This window comes from Xiphias gladius, chromosome 12, assembly GCF_016859285.1.
Source record: "Xiphias gladius isolate SHS-SW01 ecotype Sanya breed wild chromosome 12, ASM1685928v1, whole genome shotgun sequence".
NCBI lineage: Eukaryota > Metazoa > Chordata > Actinopteri > Istiophoriformes > Xiphiidae > Xiphias > Xiphias gladius.
In genome coordinates, this window is record NC_053411.1 from 776449 (window position 1) to 788500 (window position 12052).

General features: G+C 38.4%; 1 protein-coding gene across 2 annotated transcripts; it reads right to left on the bottom strand.

Moving 5' to 3' along the window:
* Positions 1–2508: 2508 nt before the first annotated feature.
* mpdu1b (mannose-P-dolichol utilization defect 1b) lies at positions 2509–11190 on the bottom strand. Of its 2 annotated transcripts, none has more exons than XM_040140345.1 (7): positions 10998–11190; positions 8339–8404; positions 6149–6281; positions 5872–5957; positions 5130–5248; positions 4419–4536; positions 2509–3187 (listed from the first exon to the last, which is right to left on the bottom strand). In XM_040140345.1, exons 1-7 carry the CDS (start codon positions 11122–11124, stop codon positions 3042–3044), a joined length of 795 nt encoding a protein of 264 aa, XP_039996279.1. In that variant the 5' UTR covers positions 11125–11190; the 3' UTR covers positions 2509–3041. The 2 variants fall into 2 exon arrangements, with proteins under 2 accessions (XP_039996279.1, XP_039996281.1); XM_040140347.1 differs by having other exon boundaries at positions 4426–4536; positions 10998–11189.
* Positions 11191–12052: the final 862 nt, after the last annotated feature.

The following is a 12052-nucleotide window of genomic DNA, read 5'->3' on the forward strand; positions in this document are numbered from 1 at the left end:
ATAGCTGTAGTTTAGAATGTTATGATCTTATGATATATAACCCATTGCTCACCTGTCCCTTAAACCAGCTAGCTTCAACCCTTCTAATACAGTGGCAACTGAGTGTACTTTGGGAGCAGATGTAAAAAAACATTAAAATATGTAAGAATTGATAACTACTGTGTTTTTTCATAGCATTCTGCAATGAACGGAAGCCAGGTCAAAACCTGGTCCAACCAGTAAATGGATGGACTGTGTATGGTCAATGTGCAAAATTGAGGACGTAGTTGAAAATTGTTTTGGAACTTCTGTAAACAACTACTTATAGTGAAAAGTAGCTAAAGCCTGCTGCAAAAGTCGCTAAATGTCGCTAGATGACGTAATACGCTAACTAGTATATTCATGACGTTATCATGTCGTTTTTGCATTTAGCTGATTTCAGCCCTTTATCGGTTTGCCTGTCTCCTACTCTCTGTGCTTACATATGCCGTATTTTAATACAGCCAAATTCCCAAAAAAGCTGTTCTCATTTACGTTTTTCTGTTTCTGTTGTCAGACAATGGAACAAGTATGAAGTAGTGACTGAAATGTGGCCTATTAAGGCTACATGTAAACCAGCAGCCATTTCCAAGCTGCTGTCTGCACTGCTAAAATCCTGATATTGTAACTGTGATGTTGTTGGACGAAATTACCAACGGACAACGGCTGTGCTGTATTTACTTGTAAATGATCACTTAGAGAGAAAGTTAGAAGCTCATTCAGGTCTGTGTCAGCTGCCATGTGATCAATTGAATGAGAGGCATTGAGAGGTGTGTCTGCGGAGGGAAAGCCCGACCTTGAGCTTGCGGGGCAAATACTGGCTTCTATGGAAAGTAGCTAAGTTTTGTCCAGAAAGTCACTAGATTTGTCGTCAGGTGCTTTTTTGAAGAGTTACTAAAGCGGTCTGAAAAGTTTGTAAATCTAGCAACATAAGTGCTAAGTTGGCAACAATGCCTGTAGATGCATTCCTGATGATGTAATAGAAACTGTTAGTGCCACTTCATTTTGAATGAGCAGCGGCCAATGGGGAAACTCCAACACTCGGCTGGCTGACCATTCCTCTCATTTCATCACATACTCAACTCTATCACTCAGTCAGTCACGGGCATTCAGGCATGTAGCGCTTGACTATGGCCGGTCTAGCCAAAAATATTCAATTATTTAAAACTGTTCACTTCTCTGTGGGAAATATTTGATTTTAATGCCTAGTATATCTAAACTCTGGTATGGCGTGTTAAGAGAGAACAGCAGTGGAACATTGAGTCTAGTCTGGAGCTGAGGAGGGAAGAAGGACCTCCCAAGATGAAAAGTGGCAGGTGATCAGACCTAACAAACACAACAATCTGTACCATCTCTGCTCCACAATCAGATATGAGCCAGCCTGCGGCTGTTCTGCCCTCCACTCCCACCCCTCAACCCATTTCTCTCATTAAATGCAGTTTCCCTTTCTTTTCTTTTTCCCGAGATCCTGTTATTAATCCCTGGGCCAACTCCTTCTCTCCCTTCCCTGAACTCTGGCACACGCCCATTAAGACAGTGAAGTAAAATGTTAAACAGGAAGTAAAATGGTGATGCAGGTGATGCAACACACACTGCCATCCATACTGAAAGCCAGAATTTCTAGATGGTTGTAAACAACCTTGATTCAAAATGTGCATCCTAATAGACAAGCTATTAAAGTTGGTGTCTTTATGGTATTTTACGTTATTTAATCTGTGACACATGACAATTTTTTTGTTTATGCAATGTCATCTTATTAGATAGCAAACTATAGCATCTGATGAGCCAACCATGGTGTTGTTACACATCTGGTTTGAATGTTAGCTAATGCATATAAGTGAGGCACCTATGGTAATGGATAATATTTTAAAAATATTTATATATATATATATATATACACACACATATATACATACATACATAGACATATATACATACACACACACGTATATATATAGACATACATACATATACATACACACACACATACACACACATATACACATATACATACACACATATACATATATATACACACATATATGCATACACACACACACATATACACACGCACACACACATATACACACACGCTTACACACACACACACACACACACACACACACACACACATATACACACACACACACACACATATACACACACACACACACACACACACACACACACACACACACACACACACACACAAACAAACATATACACACACACACACAAACAAACACATACATATATAGCTTCTGGGGATGTGTTTAAATGTGGTTAATTGATGTTTCTCTAATTCATTACTTCCAGTCATCTTAACTTGGTGTAATACTCGATACTTGGTTGATTCACATAAAGGGTGGCAGTGTTGGTTCAGGACAAAAAGCATCTGCTACAGCACAGGGAGTGAAGGGTGACCGAGGAACATCTAACATGTTAGATTTTTCATCATATTGTACAAATCTGCAAATGTGACTCTTCATGGAGCGGGTGTGGTATCATGTTTATGTGAGATAAAACAACATATCATTCTTTACATGCATCCATGGTCAAAACTCCATTTCAAAAAAATAATCTTGCCCAGGATGTGAAAAATCAGCAGTCAAGTGCACAGACCCATTCCAAAAATTTTAAAAACACACCACTATGAAAACAGCTTGATGTACTGAGGAAAACTGCATCAAGAGGAATGTATTAACTGTACTGCACAGCGGGAGTCTGGATCCAGTGTCTCTGCTCAGAGCTAAACATCACTTACAAAACCAGCTAACTGTCAATCATAAAGCCAGTGGGCCTACATAAAACTGATAGAAAAGACTACTAAGGACTTTCTTGGCATGTTTGGTTTGCATCCTTGCTTCACAGTCAAGTGTTTGTCCAGCAAATTCAATGACTCACTTTCCAGTGACTCGTACGTGCATTTCATGTGTCAAATTTATTCTTTCACGTTTTGAAGACACCTTTTTGAGAGTGTGTAAATTTGGATATGGAAAGAAAAGAGTTTTATTAGTGAAGTTTTAGCTTTGTCCTTTGCCTACTCTCTCTTCTTTTTCTTCTTGCGTTCTGGGGAGCTGTTCCAGTAGTAGAGTACCTGCAGAGTGATGATGCCGTTGCAGGCAGAGGATATGACATAGGTGAGGGCCATCAGTGAGTCTCCAGTTTCCTGTAAGATGACAATATGGCTCAAAACAATATACTTGTATGACATGTGAACACAAGCTGACAAGATAGTAACTGTATTTTCTACCATGCAAACTTGCCAGCTGCCCCCTGAAACTGAACCAGGGTGCAGGGCACACAGTAATGTTAACATTAGCAAGAAATTAGGTTAGCATTTTTGGAGGAGCTAAAAAAAATACAGTGAAGGCACTTTCTTCTAGAGTTGGGCAGTGAAGAATCTCTGACTGAATGAATTTATGTTTGGTAGATTAATTCCTTCAGACAGACTACCCCTTTAATGCACTTGAAAGTACAAAAACCAGTAACAAGTGAATCAAAGTAAGAACCCATCACTGTCAGTCAGCATGTCCTGTGTCCTTTGCATGTCTTCATTTATTCCAGAGAAAGCTGCACTTAGCAGTTTTAAGTAATGTAAGCCATGAGTGCCCAGTTTAAGTCAGATAGATAAAATGACTTAAGCATTGGAGAAATGTGAGCTGGGAGCAGTTGCAGATGAGGAAGAGCTGGTAAAGAAAGAAAGATTCCATGTCCATTATGTTGTCAACATAATGGCTTGAAAAGGAAACACAAGAAATTTTGTTTAATTATCTGAATCATCAGGTTGTACTACATGACCAGTGCATGGCCAACAAAAAATTAACGGCAGAAATTACATACATGAGCAGGACATGTTTCATATACACAAGATACACAAGATCAATGTCACTGCATATCCTAAGACATCCAGCAGATGGTATGAGATGAAAGAATTCATACATGTGCTAGTCACATCTAATAATATTATAATACTTATTTTGACAGTCACAGAGATGTAAAAACAGCCAATTTTTATTCTATTCTATTCTACTAAATAAATGTCTAGAGCATTCTTACTGTATGCATATACTGTATGTATATGCATACAGTATCTCCCAATACATTTAGTAAAGCTATGTTTCCATCTCAGAGATCCTCCTTGACCTTATAAAACATTGTATTTGTTTGTCAGGGTGGCGCAGGTCTTTAAAAGCCAGTCAGAAGAGCTGGATGTGGATCTTTTCTCTGGTTGTTTATTGCTATCTGTGCCTCAAGGTTTAGACTACAGCTAAGAGTAGAGTGTGGAAGGTTACTTATATTTATCATATAATTACAAACAATACATGAAGAGTATTATTGATCATTTCTTAAATGTCATCAATCATATTACAGATGGACAGACAAACACATACACACACCTCTTACCTGTAGTGAGGTGAAGATGCGGGCAAGGGATCCAGCAAACAGCAGGAAGACAGAGACAGCTGACAGCTGGCCAGTGTGCCCATTACTGAAGTTAGCGGCTGCCTGAATAAGCTGAAAAAACCACACACATTGTCAGTCTCTCCTGTGTTATGTGTGTTTGCAAATGTGGATTAGTAACTTTTATTCATGTTACAAAATTTGTTATAATTCTTTTTTTTACTATATATTTCTTTGAGATTTGTTGAATCATGGAAAGTTATTTTGCATTAGCTGCTAGCAGTTGCTGTTTGTACTGTAACAGTGGAAACAAGACAACAGTTACTGGATTGCTGTTAATACTGATAAAAACGTCATGACTCTCAGGATTATAAAGCAAGATGGTTGAATACAATTGATAATCATGATCATGATTACGGAAAGATGATTTCCACGCAGATGGACTCTTAGGATATCACTATCACTGAAAAGATTACAGCAGTATGTGTATAATGTCTGTGTTCTGATCTGACTGAGAAGAAACGGTGTAAATTCCGTTATTCTGGCACAGCGGGTTAAGACACCATGTTCCAAAACTGTAATCTGAACCTAATGACAAGGAGCATTAATTCAATTCTAAAAAGTCTCAACAGTTATAAACATAAGAAATACAAAAAAATAAAAGCGTTATATTATACATATATTAGACTTGTGCGGTCATTGCCTACCCTGCCAATGATGATGGCTGGCATGTTAGAGGCCTGCATGGAGGTAACGACTGACATGGAAGTAACCGGAGACAGCACGAGGACCAGGATGCCAAAATACACAACCAGAAACAGGAGACCTGGGAGAGAAGAAACTCTTTTTGACTGAATTTGGCTTTGAGTTTTTCTGGTTTTAGATTTAATTTCATTTCAGAATGTAAAAATCCATATGGGGTGGGGTGGTTGTAGCCACTTTATACTAGCCTAGACTATATTATACCCCAGGTAAAGTAGATATTTATTATGTACATTTTGGTATTTTCATTCTTGACCAAAAAAAAAACAAAAAAACTTTTTCTACATCCCCTGTGAGTTTTTTCTCACTGGGGGGCTGTACAACAGGTGCAGCAGCCGAAGACGAAGTAAGATTCAATAAGAGATGTTGGACACAGAGTTTAACGTATCCAACTCGGAACTGGATCCAAAATAGAAAACGTTATCAGAACCCATCCCTAGCACCCATCCCCTATCTCAGGATTTATTAAAATTCATGTATCATTTTCTGATTACAGTTTAAATCTACTTTCCATTTAAGTTTACTTTTCAAAATGTACTGTCATCTTGTTTGGGATTCTATCTGGTATTGTAGTGTGTCTTTGGTAATTCAGGTCATGGTATCATGCCACCACTTATCAGTAACCAAATAAAGGGGACAAAATATTTATATCAGTATCGGTGTTGCTGAGTATGGAGACACACTTACCTCTGCTGGTTCTTCCTGCATAGTGCTGAATGAGGAAGCCAATGGTGACTGTCTGCAACATGAGGAACAGAGCCTCGCCCCAGGCACTGCGGTAACATTGAGCGTGTTACTGAATTTGTTACTCAAAATATTAAAAAGAAGATGGAGAACTTAATCTAAATCAACACAAAGCATACAGTATGGTTATAAAGTGATTGCAGTACAATAGCAGAATTGTAGAAGTCAGAGTGCTACTTATAATATTGACTTCACAGAGTTTATTTGAGAATGGACCAACCTGAAGGGGAACTTGTTGGCGATACTGTAGGCCATTGTTCCTGTGATGGCCAGCAGCTCCAGCAGCACAGACTTGAAGCTCAGCCCCTCAGCGCTCTTTGCTCCCATCAGCTTTAAGATTTGTGGCAGTTTCACTATGAATGAGGAGAGAGGAGAGCCAAGGTAACAGTGCAGGTATCTAAAAACACGGCAGTAATAAAAAACAAAAATCAACTTTGGCTGCCAACGATGTTTGTGAGTTATAACTAGCAAAGTATCTTTTTCTGTTTTTTTTCTACCCCTACATTTTCTAAACAAAATTATGTAAAATAAATAAAAATGGAAACACAGGTTGAATGTTGACTTTTTGGGGTGGACAAGCAGGGCCAGCCCTATAAACGCCAATTCCTATGCTGACTGTCTGACTGAGTGATGATGTTACACCACTGGTCGGCTGGCTGGGTGTTGGAGTTTCCTCACTGACGGTTGTTCATTCAAAATGAATTGGCGCAAACAATTTCCATTAGGTCATCAGGGGGGCATTTACAGGCAGTGATGCAAACTTAGCGACTTTGTCGCTAGATTTACCGACTTTTCAGACCCCTTTAGTGCCATTAAGAAAAAAAAAAAAAGCACCTAGCGAAAGAATCTGGCGACTTTTTGGACAAACCTTAGCTACTTTTCGTGGAAGAGAGTTGCCAGTATTGACCTGTGAGCGCGAGGTTGGGCTTTCCCTCCGCAGGCACACTTCTTTATGTGTCTCATTCAATTGACCGCATGGCAGCTGACACAGACATAAAAGAGCTTCTAACTTTCTCTCTGAGTGATCGTTTTACAAGTTAATATAGATGAAATCACAGCATATCGCTGTCTTTAAGTTATTTGTATGGGGATTTGGTCAGACGACAGTGTGGTTATAAAATCAGGATTTTAGCAGTTCAGAGCAGCAGCTTGGAAATGGCTTGGAAGTGACTGCTGGTTAACATGTAGTCTTAATGGGCCCTGTTTCAGTCACTTTTTCACACTTGTTCTATTGTCTGACAGCAGAACAAAAAAATCATATAAATGAGAGCAGCTTTACTGGGAATTCAGCTGTATTAAAAAACTGTGTATGTGAGCACAGAGAGTAGGAGAGAAGCAAAAAGATAAAGGGCTGAAACCGGCTGACAACAGGCAGAATGCAAATACGACGCGATAACATAATGAATATGCTAATTATTGTATTACCTCATCTAGTGACATTTAGCTACTATTCCAACAGGCTTTAGCTACTTCACATTGAAATTAGTTGTTTACAGCGGTTCCACAATGGTTTTCAACTATGTCCTCTACAACTATCTAGTCTTGTTTAAACTACAGGTGGACTTTTCCGCAAATTAAAAGAGCTGTTGATTGTTTTAAATGTTTCAATACTAATGCCAATATATAAAACTGTTTTTCCACATGCTTTTTAGTTTAAAAAAGAAGGCAAAAGTTTAAGTAAACCAGATTATGAAGCTGACATTGTAATATGTTAATAGGCAGTAAATGCAGTAAGTCCGCACTTCAGGAATCAATGAGCAGAATCAAAATGCATGTTTCTTGTCAGACTGCACTGAACCATCACCAACAGTGTCAAATGGCATTATATGGCTTAGATTTTCTTCACTTGATACAGAAGAGGGCTTATGACTGGAAGGATTGCCGGTTTGATTACCAGGTCCCTGGCAGCATAAATCTCTGTGAGGAAAGTTAAATAACAACACTTGCCCCTCCCTCATTACCACCACTTAGGTGCCCTTGAACAAGGGTCTAAACCCTATCTGCTCCTGGAGAACTGCTCAGTGAGTAACAGATTAGACTGTGGCTGTAGTGGGCAGCTTCCAGGTGTGAACGTGTAGGCTCTTAGGGAAAGCTCCCTGAATAAATAAAGGTTAAAACATTTTTTTAAATGACTGAACCTTTAATCTCTATTACGGTAATATTATTGCATTATCACAGCACAATTACAACTTTAAAGATGCTGCTAATTAACATAAAACATGATGAGAATGGGACTAAATCTAATCTCTACTATATATAGCCTTTTCACTGAACCAAACTTACTAATTGTTTTTGTTTCCATTGTCTAAACCTAGACTAAAACAATATTGACTAAATTTGATTCAAATTAATATACATTTTAGACTACAAAGAAATCAGGTGAAAGAAAGGCAGAGTTGAGGTGTTTTACCCATCACTGATCCCAGGATGATGCCAATCCCCAGGCCTTTGCTCAGAATAATCTTCAGACATGGTACTGGTACAAAATTTTAAAACAAAAATTAATTGATTGTCATACATCACATTAAACTATGCACACACACACCCACACCAAATCAGTCATAGTCAGAGAATCTAAAGAGTGGATCAAAAGAGAAAAACACGATTCTCCAAGTAAGGGAGAGGGAGGCTGCAGAGAGGTGAAACATAACATTTGTAATTTATATCCTGTGGCATATCATTAATGTGTGTGAACTACAACAACTGCCTCAGTATTTTATGACTTCCCTACTCTGAATGTGGCACTCAGGTCCAAACCCACTGGCTCTTACTTAAGACATAAATATTTAAAAGTGGCTCACATATGTATGGTTTCATTTTTTATAAAGGCTCAGTAATTTCCTACAACAGCTCAACACTGTAGTTTTCAAACAAACGTTACTCAAAGAGGACGAAATAGTGTATTTGTTGAGGACTATTTTTAGCAGCAGATTAATCCACATTTGGTGCTATAGTGAGTATTTGGGGCATCAGGATGGTGTGTGTGGGATTGAGTCAAAGTAAACTACAGTGTGTGTGTTCATGGTAATGAAAGAACATTTCACCCAGTGTAGCAGTGTGGTCCACTGATATGTTTTTAATAGTTTTTGGACAACAGTTGAGCTATATGGCACAGAGGAATACAATATATCAGATTTTGATACATATATTTGTCAGTTCATTGTTGGTTTGGCTCTTTTCAGGGAATTTGTTGACTATGAGAAAAATATAAAAATACTGCTAGACTTCTATTACATCATACAGATATTTTAAAGTTCATCATCCTGTACTCCAGTAAACTTAATAGATAGCATTTTCCCATATGGCTAGGATAGCTGAGCCGTGCTGTGAGCTACTACAATCACATTATCAGTCCAAGTGCATAAAAACACCAGTTGTGATAACAATTCAGTCCTGTCATACTTGTCTTGCTCTAGGACTATCCAAAATTGGGACAGATTGAGTTAGGGATCAAACCACCACCACCATAGTTGATGACTAACACCAGAAATGTGTTGAGCCAATCAGTTAAGCGCAAGTCACAGCTTAGTTTAAAGGCTAATCACAGCCCCGGTCGCCTCGTCCCCTGCTGTGGAAGTGGAAATACAGTAAACCGGTTTTGGATGTAGACCTAAGGAGTGTTTCATAAAGCAAGATTACCAGTTAAACAAGGATAATTTCAGTAAGTCAGGGTATTTTTCAGGAAAAACTGTCATGAAGGGGGCTTAAGTCTGACCTGAGTTATTGTGGACTCAGGCTAGTTTTCAAGCTTAGCTTCACCTTGTGCTGAACCAGGTAAAAAACTGCCAGACTGAAACAGTGTTTTCTCCAAAGTTCGTCAGCATGAGTTCCTCTTTAATGCTGCACTGTGAAAAATAGTCGGTTTGCAGTACATGTAAAGTTTACATCTAATATTGACATGTGATGCACTTCACTATGTAATTAAAATCTCATATCTTTTCAGTCTAAAGTATCTGCACAGTGTTCCAGTCAACATATAGGTTTTTAAATGCACTGCAATTAAAATTTAGTTAAGTTTGATCCATGGCTTTTGTCTATCTAGATCTAGATCTAGATCTATACATTAATTTTCAGCAGTAATTATTTGATTAAAGTTCCTGTCTCCATTCAAGACTTGAACCCACAATGCGAGAATTACAATCAAAGCACAGCAACAAACTGAGCAGTACTGGCTGATCTGAGTTGATGTCTTCCACTGACAGTATGAGCTCCATGCTGACCTATAGCATGCCAACAAAAGTTCTCTTTTGCTTCGTTTACTACAGCGATTTTTTTTTTAGTTTTTGCTTATGAATTTTATGTAATCAACGCTTGATGTCTCAGGTTTGTGTTTCAAGGTCATGAATTGTTAGGTTAATCCAAGACAGGCTTTTCAGAATAAGGCCTGCTTTTCCAAGACACCTTTACAAAGAACGTTGTATTCTGTTTTCTTTTGTTTTCACCAATAGAATAAATGTTTCATAAATTGTCTCCATGTTGATGTACAGCAGTTTTAAATACCTTTGTTCTGTTTAAACATATATATTTAAGGGATCCGAAATATAACAGAATGCTTACGAATATGTGATGTTGATGGGCAACTTTAAGTGGTGTACCAAAGGAGATTCAGCCAGGATATATTATCCCTCAGGTTTCCCTAAGTTATCACTGCTGGGTGTAGTGGAACAATGGATAATGGAAGAGTTGCAGCTATTAAAAATCACATTTTCTCCTTAACATTAACCAAACCAGGATGACTGGGGTAATCAATCACTGGTCAATTCGGATTGATGTGTCCAAAAAAAAGGTATTTTGTAGGAGACAGTTTTCTTAATTGCTCTCAATTTAGGTGACTGTGTATACAGATTGAGTCAATGTACATTTTGAATCGATTGTCTTTTGAATTTGGCGTTCATTAAACAGACCAACAGACCACCCTGATGCCCCGGAAGCCCAAGCTAGTTATCTACATAATGTAAACGCAGCTAGTTTACTATCAGCATGGCATTACGTTCCCCATTGAGTCTTATAGCTTCCTTTTTCTTTTCGGTCACTGAGCGATCAGTATTTAACTAAAATGAGCCGCTTACCGTCCAAAAGGTTGAAATTGAGAAAAAACTCGTCGTAGCATGATTCTGGCATAAAATATGTCAATAAAAGCCCTTTAACAGGATCCATAAAAGATCGCCTTTCATCCAACACCGTTTTCTCTGCCATAGTGGAGATTAAACGTGACGTTGGTGTTCAATGCGTAACAAATAAAGAGCCCTACCAGTTCGCAAGATAATACGAAGGTTCCGCTGCTTGAAAACAACCACAAGTGAAATAGCTGGTAGAACTATTGTAAAATAGTTTTTTTTTTTTATGAAAAATCATTATTATTAATTTATTATCATCATAATCATCAGTAGTAGTAGTAGTATAAACTTCACATAATGAAAATGATGAAACTAACAAAACGTGGAAATTATTAATAAAAATCTTAATAAATCAAATCTAATAAAGCATGTATGGTTACTACAAACCTCAGCCATTAAATTAAATGAAGCAAGAGTACAAAGAGTTCTGAAAGAGATTTGAATCTCTTTACTCCAGGTGATCCAGGGGATCAACAAAGACATGGGATTTATTTTGTGACTGTACAAAATTTCACTGTAATACATTTAACAGTTGTAGAGATACTTCAGCTGGAACCAAAGTGGTGAACCAACCAGAAGACTGACCTTTCCATTCCTGGAGACATGATTAGCGTGGCTGAAAGCAGTATGTTGTTTACAGTTTATTTACAATTGCTAACTCGCATTTCTCTACACAGAGTTAACATTTTCAAAACTCTTTTCACAGAAAAACAGCAGTCAGTGTTGCTTTGATAGAAAATGCATGCAATCAAATGGTTCCTCCTGGTTCTTCACCAGGGGGAGCTGGTAGCGCTGGTTTGAAAACCGCCAGGTGAGTGAAGGGAGGACAGCGATTGGCTCCAGGGAACGCTGATGGTTGCTGAGGGGTAGAACGACCAGACCTCTCTTTGTGCCATCCAGAAACAGCTGCCAGGGCCTGGAACTCGATGGAAAAAATTCCACCACACTACGGGACCCCTGGCAGATGGAAAAGAGACCAAATATTCATAGGAATTGCTAATGGTAGG

Excerpts from the sequence above, each read along its gene's own strand:
- mpdu1b (XM_040140345.1), bottom strand. The coding sequence starts at position 11,124 with ATGGCAGAGAAAACGGTGTTGGATGAAAGGCGATCTTTTATGGATCCT. Across the intron at positions 8,405-10,997 it reads CAATTTCAACCTTTTGGACG|TACCATGTCTGAAGATTATT; the intron begins GTAAGCGGCTCA and ends ATTTTGTACCAG. Across the intron at positions 6,282-8,338 it reads CATCCTGGGATCAGTGATGG|TGAAACTGCCACAAATCTTA; the intron begins GTAAAACACCTC and ends CCTCATTCATAG.